The sequence below is a fragment of the Podarcis tiliguerta genome (assembly GCF_965153285.1).
Source record: "Podarcis tiliguerta genome assembly, chromosome: 2".
In the NCBI taxonomy this organism is placed as follows: domain Eukaryota; kingdom Metazoa; phylum Chordata; class Lepidosauria; order Squamata; family Lacertidae; genus Podarcis; species Podarcis tiliguerta.
This window is the reverse complement of record NC_139535.1, coordinates 1,438,844-1,454,149: the sequence shown is the minus strand read 5'-3', so window position 1 is coordinate 1,454,149 and position 15,306 is coordinate 1,438,844. Positions and strand designations below refer to the sequence as shown.

Here is a 15,306-nt window from a genome sequence, read left to right as displayed (position 1 = left end):
GGGGCGCAAATGGCACCCGCCGAGTCCCACGGTCGTAGGCTTCCTCCGCCTACGATTTCAGGGGTCTACCGCGTCGCCGTAGCGGTAAGACCCTGGTTTCTCTGAAGCTCTTCCCTCCGCAGATCAGAGGGAAGCCGCCATTACCGATGGCGCTCGACCCCGGAAGTCCCGCTCGACCCCTGAAGTCCTATATATTTGACAATAATTCAGTTTTGAATCTATTTCATGTTCCTTGGACATAAATTCTCTTCAATCATATATAAGGTGTTACTTTACATTCTTGTTACCAATAAAGTGAAACAACCATATGGCATATTATTTCTTGATGCAGAGAAAGCCTTTGATCGTGTAGAATGGGGCTTTATATATCGTGTATTGGATTATATTGGACTAGGCAGGGAATCTATCGCATGGATCAAGTTCATATATTTTAATTCTAAAGTCAATATTTCAGAGAAAAAGGACAAAATCAGACTCATTCAGAGTTTGCAGAGACTGTTCTTTATTCCCCTTGTTGTTTACACTCCCAATTAGCAGAGGCAATCAGATGTAATGATATAACCCACAGAGTTACAACTAGTAGAGAGAGAGAGAAAAAATGATCTCTGCAATGACCATGTTGCATAAATTGCGGGGGAAACCTGAAAGAAACCCTTGGGGATGTCATGACTCTGCTTGATTAAATTAGCAGGATGTTGGGATATAAAATTAACATAGCAAAATCAGAAAGTATGGTATTGAATGTTGACGGAAGACCAGACCAGATGGCAGTAGCATGTAGACTTCATTAAAGGGAGCCAGTTACTCTTTGTTATGTAGATGTTCATAAACAAGAGGGTGGGCCATGTGCTGTGACCCTCCAAATATTGCGGGAAGACAACTCACATCAGCCCTAACCGTTGGCTGTGCTGGCTGCTGGGACTTGTAATCAAACAAAATCTGGAGGGCACCATGTTGATGACCCCTGTTTGGACTAGTAAAGGCCAGTCCAAACCCAACTTTCCCTTTGCGAGCCTTTTATCAGAAGTTTCCCAGAGTGGCTGAGGCAACCCAGTCAGATGGGCAGGGGACAGATAATAAACTATGATTATTATTATATCATTGAGTCAGATGGAGGATGTTGCAAGGCGCTTGTTTATTTCCCCTATAATTACCAAAGTCATTGTCATTTATTCTTGTTCTTGCCAAAGCACAAAGGGCCCTTAACCTCCCACAACGCTCATCATTGAGCCTAGCAATATAAACATCACAATCAAGAGCAACAGTAAGTAGTTTTCATGTCTTATGTGTCAAATACTCAGATGCCCCTGAGAGCCTGGCAAAGTTTGAAGGGGAGGAGAATCTTTCAGTGATATTTTCCATCATGTACAGTGGTACCTCGGATTAAGTACTTAATTCATTCTGGAGGTCTGTTCTTAACCTGAAACTGTTCTTAACCTGAAGCACCACTTTAGCTAATGGGGCCTCCTGCTGCTGCTGCTGCACCGCCGCATGATTTCTGTTCTCATCCTGAAGCAAAGTTCTTAGGCCGAGGTATTATTTCTGGGTTAGTGGAGTCTGTAACCTGAAGCGTATGTAGCCTGAAGCGCATGTAACCCAAGGTAGCACTGTACTTTAGATCTGAAAACCCAGCTGGACTCCAACTAGCTGAATGAGCTGCCCCAATAAAGTTCTGACTTTTAGGTCTCTACACACCAAAACAAACTTTGGATTACCGTGTTTAATATATATTTATGACTATCTGAATAATTTTGACACCACATTTTTTCTAATCAAATCCACGGTGTTTTTGTAACTTTCTATAAAAAAAAAGTCATGTTGGGGACTTCCTGAACACCTAATCCAAGTAGGATCACATACAATGTGATAAAACAAAGGCATGTGCACAGATTATTCTGTCAACCTACAGCAGAAATTCCTAATATAAAAGTCACAATTGTGGTTCGATGTGCTTGGATTGCATCCAAGTAGGAAATGGGTTTTCACCTTGCAAGGAGGATATGCCTTTTCTCCCTCATCACAAGCCCAGAGGCCTATATCTGGGGATCAAATCATACATGACCTCAGTCCAGTTTCCACCTCCATCATTCAGCCTGGACACTGAGGTCCAGCTCCAATGACCTTCTGGCAGCCGCTAGGCTGGTGACTGGGAGTTGCCGCCAAGACAATATAATACTGGTCCTGAAAGACCTACCTTGGCTCCAAGCACAATTCAATGTGTTGGTGCTGACCTTTAAAGCCCTAAAGAGCCCTGGCTCAGTATACCAGAAGGAGAGTTTCCCCCTCCATCGTTCAGCCCGGACACTGAGGTCCAGCTCCAAGAACCTTCTGGCAGTTCCCTCCCTGTGGGAAGTGAAGTCACAGGGATCCAGGCAGAGGGCCTTCTCGGCGGTAGCACCTTCCTTGTGGAAAACCCTCCCTTCAGATGTCAAGGACATAAATAACTACACAACTTTTAGAAGACATTTGGGGGATGGGATTTCTGTCCCACATATTTACAGCAGTCTTCCCTGGACTTTCTGAAATCCTTTAATTGCCTATGTGGAAGATTCAGCCTAGAGTCTTCTGCAGGTAATGTAGAATCCGCATGGGAGGGAGAACCATGAAGGTGTTTGGAGTGTGAAAAAAGCTTAAGCTCAAGTCTTCCTTCAGATTGAAGAATACACACAGGGAAGAGAAGATAATACAAATGGCAGCTAATCTTCACTGTCCTTTAGTAAGGCAATAAGCTTATGCAATACAGCAAAGAGCTGAATAATGTATAAACCTTTGCTGTAAAGATTTGCTAAAGATGCTGTCTGCCATTCGAGTTACTTGTCAAAAAGTATTTTGGGAAAGCGAGAGGCACAGGAAAAGATTCCTGGAATAATAAAGAGCTTGGAGCATGTGAGGACAGACTGATGCATTTTTGGTTTTTCAGTAGAGAGAAACCACTGAGCCTAGGGTTTGCCAATTGGAAGGTTGGCGGGTCAAATCCCTGTGATGGGGTGAGCTCCCATTGTTCGGTCCCAGCTCCTGCCAACCTAGCAGTTTGAAAGCATGCACTGCAAGTAGTTAAATAGGTACAGCTCCGGCAGAAAGGTAAATGGCGTTTCCGCGCGCTGCTCTGGTTTGCCAGAAGCAGCTTAGTCATGCTTCCACATCTCAGTGGAAACAACATATTGGAGAAGAACAGAAACAGTGCCAATTGTGACAATTGCTGCTTTGTTACACACCTGGTGCTAATTTCTGCACATGGACACAACGTTAGAAAGTTCCTGTTATTTAATATCTTTGTTCCAATAAGCATTTTCAGTACATGGAAAAGGTCCCTGCTATGGCTATTCTTTTTTTCTTCTGTTTTATCCTATACACGGTTGGTATTGTTTTGAAAACATGGGGCAGCGGCACCCAGCGCGGGCATGGGGGCAGCCACGATGACACCCCACCGGGATCACGCTCTGTAATTGCTAAGCTTTTGAGTTATGCTATACAGAAATATGTATATCCACATAAAACCAGCTTATAAGAATATAGGAAACTGTGAGAGAAGAAAAAAAGATTTATCGACTGCTTCAGATTCAGTAAATTTAACGTTTTAGAATATATGAGTTGTGGAAACACTTTCGTAAAAGGAGTCAAGGTAACATATACTAACCAGTCAGCTAAATTGATAGTAAATAATGCCCTGACTGAGAATTGTGAAATAGCTAAAGGAACAAAATAAGGCTGCCCATTCTCATCTTTGTTGTTTATAATAGTTTTAGAAGTATTGGCACAAAGAATAAGATGTAATCAAGACATTAAAGGTATCTTCTTCTTTTTTTGGCGATCACTCGTAGCCGAATAAGATTGTCTTGCATAAACACAGTTTTAACAAGGAGTCCGTAAGTAAGAGTGGGACAGAGGCAATATAAATTTAAAGTATTTAGCAGGTCTTAAGATTAATAAAGATAAAACTATTGGTTAAAAATATAAATGATGAGAGGAAAAATAAATTACAAGTTGTGTCTGCTGGGAGCTCTAAGCAAAGAAAATCTGGAGGACACCATATTAGTGGCCCCTCTATCTACAAAAAAGTGGTATGTGAATTTTGTTTAAAATAAAAATAGAGATTTAGGCTGTGTCATGGAGGTGGATAAGGCTATAAACAAGTACTAGTCCTTATGAATATGTCCTCCCTCCATTGTCTGAGGCAGGAAGACCCTGAGTGCCAGTTCTTGGGCATCACATGTAGGGACTTAGCTGCTGCACTGACCCCCCTGCTTGTGGCCTTCCCTTTGGGGCAACTGGTTGTCCATTTTGAGAAGAGGATGCTGGACTTTATGGGCCCTTCACCTGATCCAGCTTCAGGGCTCTTTTGATGTCCATCACGTTCAGCCAAACTCAACTTTCCCCCTCCTTGAACCGTGTCAGTCTCTTGAGTCAACATGTTTTTTTCCTGCTCTGCACCTGCTCCCAGAGGAGACCTTTCTTCCCCTTACAATTATCAGAACCACAGTGATCTATTTTTATCCCCCATGAACCCCTTTCCAATGTTGCCTTTAAGAACAATAACACAAACATCACAATCAAGAGCAGCAGGAGGTTATTTACTCCACCGTGTCTGAGAAGTTTGATATATAAAATATATTTTGTGCCATAGAGTCCTTGCAGTCAAGATATACGTCAGGTGAAAGGGTGTAGGGGATAAGTCCTTGTGCAGCTTAATCACAACATAGGAGGCTGCCTTCTAGCTTAGTACTATCTACTGACTGGAAGCAGCTCTCCAAGTAGAGGACATTTTCAGCCCTACCTGGAACAGTTAGGAGAGGTTGAACCTGGCACTTTTGGGTGCAAGCCAATGATCTACCGCAGAGCTATATCCTTTCCTCTTTGTCTCTGAAGCCAGAGCTGGACATGTCTTTGCAAGAGTTTAGGCTTCTTCTGATTAGCTAGTTATGAAATTGAGAGAAGCAGTCAGAAGGGAAGTGTAGGCGGTGGATTCAGAATGATAGCACAGCTCTTGTTGCTCCCTCTTGTAACCTGCGAGATGCAGCAGAAGGCAAAATGCTCACTGAATCTGATCAGGGATTTCAATTATGCTGTGAATTTTTACAGGCCAGGAAACCATCTCATTAGTGGAATTGTATCTTCAAAATTCATTGGAGATCGTTTGCCCTTCAACTTCTACAGAACCCCCTTGAACTGGGTTGATGCGTGAGTAATGTATTGATGTGTTTCTGCTTCACTTCAGTTCCCTGGATGCACCTGGATCAGCCCCTCTGAGATGAAAGTGACTGAAGCCAAGGGGTGTGTGTGTGTCTTTCATTGAGGTCTATGGGGTGTGGCTGATGCCGGTCTTCTGTAGTTAGCAAAATGAAATTCATTCTCTCATTGTGTCTCATGGAACCTTGGAGGATTTATTGGCATGAACCTCTAGAAGTTTATGAAGCCACTACCCTCACCTGGAGATGAAGAAGAGATTGGTTCTCTCACTCAGAAGTGAGTGAATGTTAAAAGGCAGGCTTGTCCTTTATAGCTGGGTGCAATGATAGATGGGGAGCACAATGTTCAATGCACAATTAGTTTCCCCAGGCACAAAGCAATCTATGCAACGGAAAACTGTAGCTCTCTACTATGCTTAGGCAGGTGCTCTTCTCATGCTTTGATTCCAAACATGCCAACCCTTTTATGGGAAGCAATGTTTGTGACATATATAATGCCTGGAGAAGACCTTAGATATAGTGGTAGCACTGTAGGACAAAGTGGAGCAGGGCTTTCTCAATCTTCCCTACCATCATGGGGTGGAAGATTCCAAGCCCTGGAAGGCTGCTGAGTGTGAGAGGTTTTATTTTAAAAATATTACAAGCATTTCATTTATAAAAAGATAGGGTGAGGAAAAATGAAGAATAAAATGAGTAAGAATAAAGAAAGAGAAAAAAATACTGTTACATTACCATACATTAATATACAGGTGTGGATACTCATGTTATCCTAATACACTTATAATTTATAATAATAACCTAATATATTCTGTGTAAACTCATTCCAGATATCATTGTGTTTATACAAGGAAAGAAAGTCTGTGTCTATAAGATTAGGAGTAAAATAAGGTAGCAGAGAAGATATTTACCTTTTGTTTGCACAGTTTATTATTATAGAAGTATTTTAGAAGTCCTAGGTGGCCCAGCTTTGCCCCTATCTGGACAGGGATAGCCTAACTGCTGTTTTCTATGTGCTGGTAATCTCAAGGTTAGATTACTGCAATGCGTTCTACGTAGGACTGCCTCTGAAGACGGTTTGGAAACTTCAGCTAGTGCAGAGTTTAGCAGCCAGGTTGCTCACCGGAGCAAGACAGTTTGAGCATATTATACTGATACTGGTCCAACTGCACTGGCTACTGATTAGTTTCCGGGCCCAATTCAAAGTGCTGGTTTGACCTATAAAGCCTTAAATGGCTCAGAACCACAACACCTCAAGGACCACCTGTTTCCATATGAACCTACCCAGACCCTGAGATTATCTTCTGAGGCCCTTCTTTGTGTGCCTCCTCCTCAAGAGGTAAGGAGGGTGGCAACACGAGAACAGGGTCTTCTCTGCAGTGGCTCCTTGTCTGTGAAATGCTCTACCCAGGGAAGATCGCCTGGCATCTTCACTATACAGTGGTACCTTTAGTTGCGTTCACCTCCAGTTATGTATCCTTCGGGATATGTATGCGGCAAACCCATAAGTATTTTTCTGGGTTTCACCATGTGTGCATGCGCAGAAGCGCTCTACGCACCATGCACATGCGCAGAACTGAGAAGCAGCACCTCTGCTTGCAAATTCCTCGGGATGTGGCTGGACCTTCGGAACAGATCCCGTTTGCAACCGGGGGTACCACTGTACACCTTTAGGCACCAGGCAAAAACATTCCTTTGTATCTAGGCCTTTGCCTGACCTGATCTACATCCAATACCCTTTTAAAAATGCCGGCTCTTTTTGTTGTTTGTTTGTTTGTTGTTGTTGTTGTTGTTGTTGTTGTTGTTTTTGTTTGTTTGTTTAGAGTTACTGTTTTTATTTTGATTTTATGTATGTGATCCTTTATGTCAACAGCCCTGAGACCTTTGGGTATACAGTGGTACCTCGGGTTACATACGCTTCAGGTTACAGACTCCGCTAACCCAGAAATATTACCTCGGGTTAAGAACTTGGCTTCAGGATGAGAACAGAAATCGTGCGGTGGTGGCACGGCAGCAGCAGCGGGAGGCCCCATTAGCTAAAGTGGTACCTCAGGTTAAGAACAGTTTCAGGTTAAGAACGGACCTCCGGAACGAATTAAGTACGTAACCAGAGGTACCACTGTAGGGCGGTGTCAGAGCTGGCTCCAGGTCCCAGCTCACAGAGGACCAACGCTAGCCGGTAGTAATGTACAAAAGTCTTTAGTGAAGTACAGTTTCCATTTCCAAGCCGCAGCGCCCCAGCTCTACGTCTAGGGTTAGATCGGCGAAGCTCCATCTGAATCTCCGCCCCCTGTACACCAGTTTAAGATTCTAGCCTTACTCCACCTCTTCCGTCTCTCCTTTCTCCTCTGGGTCCTGCTACCCCCCGGGGTCCCTTCCTTCCTGGATTCTTCTGACGCTGACGTTGACCCCCCTGACTCCTCCTGCTCTTTTCGGCGGGCTTTGGGACCTGGCTGCCTATCCGGGCTGCCAACTGCGCCACCCTCCTGTACATTTGAACTTGGCGCGCACGCCCAGCCTTCAACCTTCCTCTTGACCGTTTCCTCGCTCCCCGATGGAGGCGTGGCCAATCCTGACTCATGTCCTCCCGCTGGCAGTGCGCCGCCTGATCCCGATGCCTGGGACTCCTCCCCCCTACTGCACTCTGGTGTGGACGCTGGTCCTGATTTCCAACTGCTGCTCTCTGAGTCCCCTCTGGCCCCTTCTTCCTGGGGTGTCCCCCTAGGCACCCCCCTTGCCCTGACCATGGGAGCCCCTTTCTGTGAATCTTCCGATTCGCTGGAAAGACTCAGAGACCTCGGACCGCTGTCATCGCTAACATTTCCTTCGGACTCCTCCCCCTCGCTCTCTATTTCCTCCCTTTCCTGTGCCTCTGCTCCTGAACCCCTGACAGGCGGTATAGAAATTAAATAAATAATTTCTCCTCTCCTGCAAAGATACCGTGGACATCGCCACACTTTGTCTTACTTCCTGGGCTGCTTTCCCATTTGCTTTAATTTATACCAAAAAAAATGTGACTTTCAGTTTCACTGAACTGAACATGACTATGTGGCATAATTCTATTTACAGTTTTGTGAATAAGAGGCCATGGCAAATTCTTAGCTTCGTGCTGGCCGTTCAGGATGTCAATCATAACCCCAGACTCCTACCCAACATCACCCTGGGCTACAGCATCTATGAGACCCATTTTGATGGAAGAACCACTTCGGATGCCCTGACAGATCTGCTTGCTGGTGGGAGAATCAATATCCCAAACTACAGCTGTGGAAGGCGGAGAAAACTGCTAGCTGTTCTTGAACGGGGTGAATCCGACATCTCCATGCACATTGCAAGCATATTGGGCATCTACAAAATCTCACAAGTAAGAATGGGCTTCAAGTTAGGCAAGTTATGCTGAGGATAATATAACTATTTTAATATATAAATTAAGCAAATTAAGAAAGGAGCATAATGCTAAATGTTCAAGTGCTTCAATAGAAATATTCTTCAATACGCATTTACACACCAATAAATCACTAATCTTCCCTGCCCCCAAATCTACAAATAATGTAATAAAAAGCCACACTAAAGGTGAAATAATACTTGGAGGTGACTTCAATGGTATGATTTCATCTATGATTGTCATATCTCAAACAAGGCGATCAAACCAATAACTTTAAAAGAATGGAAGAAAATAGCTTAATAGATATTTTGAGATTCTACCAGCCTACTGATAAAGACCTCATGTTCTATTCTCATGTCCACAATTCACATATCCATAGAGATTTTCTCTCATTACTTCATGCCCAGTAGCAAAAATGACTGGAACTGAAATCCACCCAATGACTTCTGCTGATTATGCCCCAATATCGATAAAGATACAATTTGCAAAAACTCGATCTGACAAAGTATTATGTTTGGACAACTATGTCTTGCCAATTGAAAGAGTTAGAAATGAGATATCACAATAGCTTGAATTATTTTTTTAGCCAGAATATTACTCCAGACATAACCTGGCCAGTAATCTGTGATGCAGCAGAAACCTATATTTGTGGAATATAGCTACAAAAAATATCTGAACGATGGAAAGTATAGTTGTTTTATTACGGTCAATGGCCAGTATCAAGATAAAAATACGAATTACAAAATTTAAAAGCTCAGAACAAAATAAAATAGTATAAAATCACATACACATTAAAAAGCAGTTCTAGATGTTTGTTTATCTGTCAGAACAGAACCCTTCTGACCTAGAGATGACCATACGTCAAATGAATCTCAGCGGCAGACTCAAAGAGTGGATTGACCTTTAATACAATTGTTCTGGATGGGGTTGGACTTCATACAAAATAACTTTGGGATAGTTTGGACATGGTGACCCACAAGACTTGATTAGTGCAAAGTGCTCTATATGGGGCTACACCTGGACCTGGTCTGGAGCCTCAAGGGAAGCAAGATTATACAGCTAGACCGCTGACAGGAACAGGCTATTTCCAGCATGTAACACCAGTGCTCTAAATTTGCCCTGCCTGCCCCTGTGCTACCGAGCCAGGTTCACGTTTCTTGTATTTGTTTAAAAGGATTGTTTAAAAGGATCACATGATCCATTATGACCCTACTCAGTCATTAAGCTTTAAGGTTGAGTCATGGTTTATGGTCCCCAGTGCCTCAGACGCACAGCTCATTTCCAACCTGAGCTGTGTGTGTATTATTGTGGGAACAATTTTATATAACTCCCTTTCTGTTGAAGTCAAACAGGGCCCTTCTCTATTGACCTTATGCAGTTTGCTGAAGACTTATTATCATTATTGCTGCAGGCATTTTTATTTTGGTCTGGTTTAATAGATGTACCTTCTCTCCCCCCCCCCCCCAATTGAGTCTTTCTTAACATCTTAGTGTCTGGTGCAGTTGAGTGGTCTATACATTGCTAAAATAAAATAAAAACACTTTATTTCAAATACGGTTGAGGTTGTCATCTAATCTTTGTTCGGAAAAGCAAAGCATCGGTCTCTTTCCCTTCTCTCACCAGCTCAGTTCTGGCTTTGTTCTTCATGATAAAAAACAGTCCCCTTTTGTCAACTCAATGGTCCCAAATGAAGAAGCTCAGTACGATGGGGTGGTCCAACTCCTCCTGCACTTCAGGTGGACATGGGTGGGCCTCTTTGCTTCAGACAATGACAATGGAGAAAAGTTCTTGAGCACCTTGACACCTCTGATGAGCAAAAGGGAAATTTGTGCTGCCTTCACTGAAAGAGTACAACGGAAAACTTCCTTGTGGTTCTCTCATGAGCCATCTGCCATGTGGAGACAGGTCAATGTATTTGTTTACTATACAGATTCTCAGTATGTATTTTATGTTATCATAGAGGTACAATCTTTCTTTGAAAGAACACAAACCGGGGGGAAGGTCTGGATCACCACTGGTCTTCAGGACAACATCTTGTTTTATGAGACGGAAGCCTTCCGATATGCCCATGGTTCATTGTCCTTTGTAACGAAGACCCGAAAAGGGACAAAAAAAGACTACTATGAGCCAATAGCTTCTGCATCTTGGTATGACACAGTTGTATGTTCATATTTAAAGCATGCCTTATCTGTGAGGAGTTGGAAAAGATGCAGAGAGAAGGAGAATCAGATGCTGCTGCCCCAGAAGGAGATTGAAGGAATCCACTCCCAGGACAGTTATATCACTTACTACAGTGTCCAAGTTGTGGCTCAGGCTTTGAATGCAGCCTATTCATCCAGATCAAAGCAGAGGCTGATGGTGGGTGGAGGAGACAAGATGGAGCTTCAAAGTCTACAGCCATGGCAGGTATGGCCTCTCGCTTTTGAAGACTGTGATTTATTTTCCAACTCTGGAATCATCATGATAGGAGCATAGCATACCCTACAAGTGTCCTGGAAAAGCTGGGGCATCCCATTTTTTTTTATTGCATATGTACAACAGCCATGTACCTGTATGGAAAACAGAAGGAATACCCAACCAATGATTTCCACCTTCAAACATCTTTATAATCTATGACTTCCAGGGTCCTGATGCCACTGTATCTTGTGATATAAACTACCAAACCTCATGCAAATCACAAGGTTGGCAGTTCAAATCTGCACAACGGGGTCAGCTCCTGTTGCTCTGTTCCAGCTCCTGGCAACCTAGCAATTTGGAAGCATACCAGTGTGAGTAGATAAAAAGGTACCACAGTGGTGGGAAGGTAAACAGCCCTCTCTGCACCAGAAGTGGTTTAGTCATGCTGGCTACATGACTTGGAAAGCTGTCTGTGGACAAACATTGGCTAACTTGACCTTAAAGTGGAGATGAGCACCAGACCCCAAAGTTGAATTTGACTGGGCTTAACCATCCAGGCGTCCTTTACCCCCCTTTTTTAACCTTATAGTCCTTCTTATAACTTTGTGTTCCACATGTACTAAATCCATTATGACTGTTCTTTACATAATTTCTCAAAATCATATCCAATCTTTTCTAATGGATGCCATTCAACGTGGTTTTCTTTGTTTTTGTAGCTTCATTCATTCTTGAAAGAAGTCCATCTCTCTTCCAATACTTCAGCTGATTCACAGCACTTGGATGAGAATGGGGCCCTGGCCATTGACTTTGATATTGTGAATTGGGTGCTGTTTCCTAATAAATCTCATGCTAGTGTGAAAATTGGGAGCATAGAGAGACAGAAGTCCTCAAATCTAAAGTTCACCATTAGCCCAGAAACAATAGTATGGCCCACACTGTGGAAGAAGGTAGGAGAAATGTTATGTGCCTTTTTAATATCTACGATATCCGCTACACTGTAATAGCTAGTTGAACATTACAGATGAGGCTTTTATTGCAATCATGGACACTTCCCTGGAGCTAAATCCCATTGAGCTTAATGGATCTCACTCTTGAATAAGCATCTATAAAATCTGGCAATGAATAAGTGACTTACAAAATGAATTACAAAATGAACAGTTGAAATAAATATATACTCATCCAGCTGGAAAAGCTTCCAAAAATGAAAATGGGAAGTGCAGATATGCCTGATGAGCCAAATTAGGTGCCAAGTTCTGCACTAGGTGCAGCCTTCATTCCAACCTCAACATCACCATTTAGCATTTCGAGCAAAGCAGAAATCAGTCAGTCCAGCCTTATTTCACAACTGCACCAACACATAGCAGATGTGATGGCAATTGTGCCAGGAGTTGTTTTAGTGCTACATTTTGTGGGACCTTTTTATGATGGCTGGTTCAATTATCATGTTTGTTCTTATTTTGATCCTAGCATTGCCGTTAGGCTCTTGTTCCTCATATCTTTCATGCTATCAGAGTTAAAGGCAAGAAGCAGAAACACTAAAGAGATTTCACAGTCATGCTGCTCTACAGAAAGCAAAAAAGAGATGTTTCATGTTTTATAATCTTTTTATATGTGCTGGAAGTTGCCCAGAGTGGCTAGGGAAACCCAGCAAGATGGGTGGGGTATGAAGAAGAAGAAGAAGAAGAAGAAGAAGAAGAAGAAGAAGAAGAAGAAGAGGTGTTATTCCAGGGACCCTTCCAAAACTCAACAATCCATTTTCTAAAGCCTTGATGCTCTTTCTTCTGTTTATTTCCAGACCACGCCTCATGCAAGATGCACAAAGAGCTGTTGCCCTGGATATGCCAAGAAGATTCAGGAAGGGAAGCCTCCGTGCTGCTATGACTGTGCTCCCTGCTCAGAAGGGACAGTCTCCACTCAGGAAGGTAGGACACGACACGAGTGGAAAGAAGCCATGGGGTGAAACTTCTCTACCAGTGAACACAGTGTTCTTTCTTGATCTCTCCCATATGTCAACCATTCCCCACAATTGTAACAGCATTCAGACTGGTATAGGTGTGTGACTAATGTTAACATACTGAAGTCTCTCTTTCTCTGTGCAGATGCCAATGAATGCATCAGATGTCCAGAAGATCAGCATCCAAACAAGGAGCAAGATCAATGTGTCCCCAAAGCAATTAACTTCTTGTCCTATGAAGATTACTTGGGGAAATTCCTGGCTTCCTTTGCCCTACTCTTCTCCTCAATCACAGGCTTTATTTTGGGTATATTCGTGAAATACAATGAAACTCCCCTAGTCAAAGCCAACAACAGGGACCTCTCCTACACCCTCCTCTTCTCCCTCCTGCTCTGCTTTTTGTCCTCTTTCCTCTTCATCGGCCGGCCAAGGAAAGTCACCTGTCTTCTCCGACAAACGGTCTTCAGCATTGTCTTCTCATCTGCCATCTCTTCTGTGTTGGCAAAAACCATCACTGTGGTTCTGGCCTTCTTGGCCACCAAGCCAGGGAACAGGCTGAGGAAATGGCTGGGGAAGAGTCTGGCCAACTCCATTGTCATTTCCTGTTCCACTGTCCAAGTTGTCATCTGCACCACCTGGCTGGGAGTTTCTCCCCCATTCCCGGACTCTGACATGAGCTCCAAACCTGGAGAGATCATCTTGCAATGCAATGAAGGGTCTGTTGCCATGTTTTATTCTGCCCTCGGGTACATGGGCTTCCTTGCTGCCATCTGCTTCACAGTGGCTTTCCTAGCCAGGAATCTACCAGGGGCCTTCAATGAGGCCAAGCTGATCACCTTCAGCATGCTGGTCTTCTGCAGTGTTTGGGTGTCCTTTGTGCCCGCCTACCTGAGCACCAAGGGGAAGTACATGGTAGCCGTGCAGGTCTTCTCTATGTTGGCCTCCAGTGCTGGGCTTCTGGGCTGCATTTTCATGCCCAAGTGCTACGTTATTATGCTGAAGCCAGAACTGAACACGAAAGAGCACCTGACAGCAAAAAAATAAATAAAGAGAGAAAGAGAGAAAGAGAGAGAGAGAGAGAGAGAGAGAGAGAGAGAGAGAGAGAGAGAGATTATCCATCTTTCCTTTTGGTCTGTATTTAAAGCATTGTCAATCACTTTCAACAGGTGATGCAGAGTTCTTGTGTTCCTCCAGGGAGTTCAGGCTTTTGTTTAAAACTGTTATTTTCCTTTCAGTCTATCTCCAATCTCTTTCAGTGATTTAAACAACCACATTTTATCTGTCCATGTCCCTCCCTTCTCACTGTAATCTCTCCCCACTATCTATTCCTCAGTTGCCTCCCGGCTCTGAGGCCTGCTAGACCTGCACTCTGTTTAACAAGCCTTCTCCCACCTGGCCTTAGACAGCACTGGGTCCTGACTGACAAGCTGTAAAGGCTGAGGCTGCTGAACAACATTTTGGGTTGGGATCTTGTTTAGAGAGTTAACTGGCTTTAACGTGTGTGGGGTTTTGTTTCTATTGAAGGAAGGGCGATGTCTCTGGGAAGAGAGGAGCTGAGGAGAGCAGGCTGCCCCCAGTTGCAGTTGTTCAGAGTAGGGGGAGGTATAGTGTGGGTGGTGAGGCAGGCTCACATGGCACAGAGAGTTAGTGATTGTGCTGTGCACTATCTGCTCCTCCAACCTGGGGAATTGCAGTTGTCCTATCAGCCAGCTCTTCGGCCTGTGGCTTCTGCTGTTGCATCTCAGGTCAGCTCAGAGTAAGACCTCTTTTGTCCATGATTTCATTGTGGATGACAAGGCCAATCGTGTCTATATCATAGAAACCTGGGTGAGTGAGCAGGGTGGAGTTGGTCTCACCCAGCTATGCCCACCTAGGTATTCAGGGCACCATCAGGGTAGACCTCAGGGTCAGGGAGGGGGAGTTGCTGTAATCTGTAGAGATCCCATCTCCCTCTCCCCAAGTTCTCTGTCAAGTTGGGGGATCTAGAGTGTGTGTTCCTGGCATTGAGTAGTCAGGACAGATGAGGGACTCTGCTGCTTTACCACCCATCTCACTCCCCAGCAGTCTCTCTGCCTCAGCTGACAGAACTCATCTCGGAGGTAGTGTAGAGGATTCCCAGACTGTTGCTTTGGGTGGACTTCAACATCCAGACCGAGGCAAATGATTCCAGGGTGGCTCAGGACTTTATGGCTGTCATTGGGCTGTCCCAACATGTCACCATCCCATCGTATGTGACAGGCTACCTTCTGGACCTTGTATTTTCAACAGGGCAGGAAGAGGGTGATCTGAAAGTGGGGGACATTGCCATCAGTTCCTTGTCAAGTTCAGATCACTTCCTGTTAAGGTTAAGGCTATCAGCACCTTTTCCTCTTTGCAGTTGGTCCACCCTT

The 15,306-nt window shown here is 44.0% G+C and overlaps 1 protein-coding gene across 1 annotated transcript; it reads left to right on the top strand.

Moving 5' to 3' along the window:
* Nucleotides 1-8,223: 8,223 nt before the first annotated feature.
* Nucleotides 8,224-13,960, top strand: LOC310672760 (vomeronasal type-2 receptor 26-like; the record flags this gene model as incomplete). Its single annotated transcript, XM_083430412.1, has 5 exons — nucleotides 8,224-8,544; nucleotides 10,189-10,971; nucleotides 11,679-11,909; nucleotides 12,758-12,884; nucleotides 13,062-13,960. The coding sequence occupies 5 exons, from the start codon at nucleotides 8,224-8,226 to the stop codon at nucleotides 13,958-13,960; spliced, it is 2,361 nt and encodes a 786-aa protein (XP_083286538.1).
* Nucleotides 13,961-15,306: the final 1,346 nt, after the last annotated feature.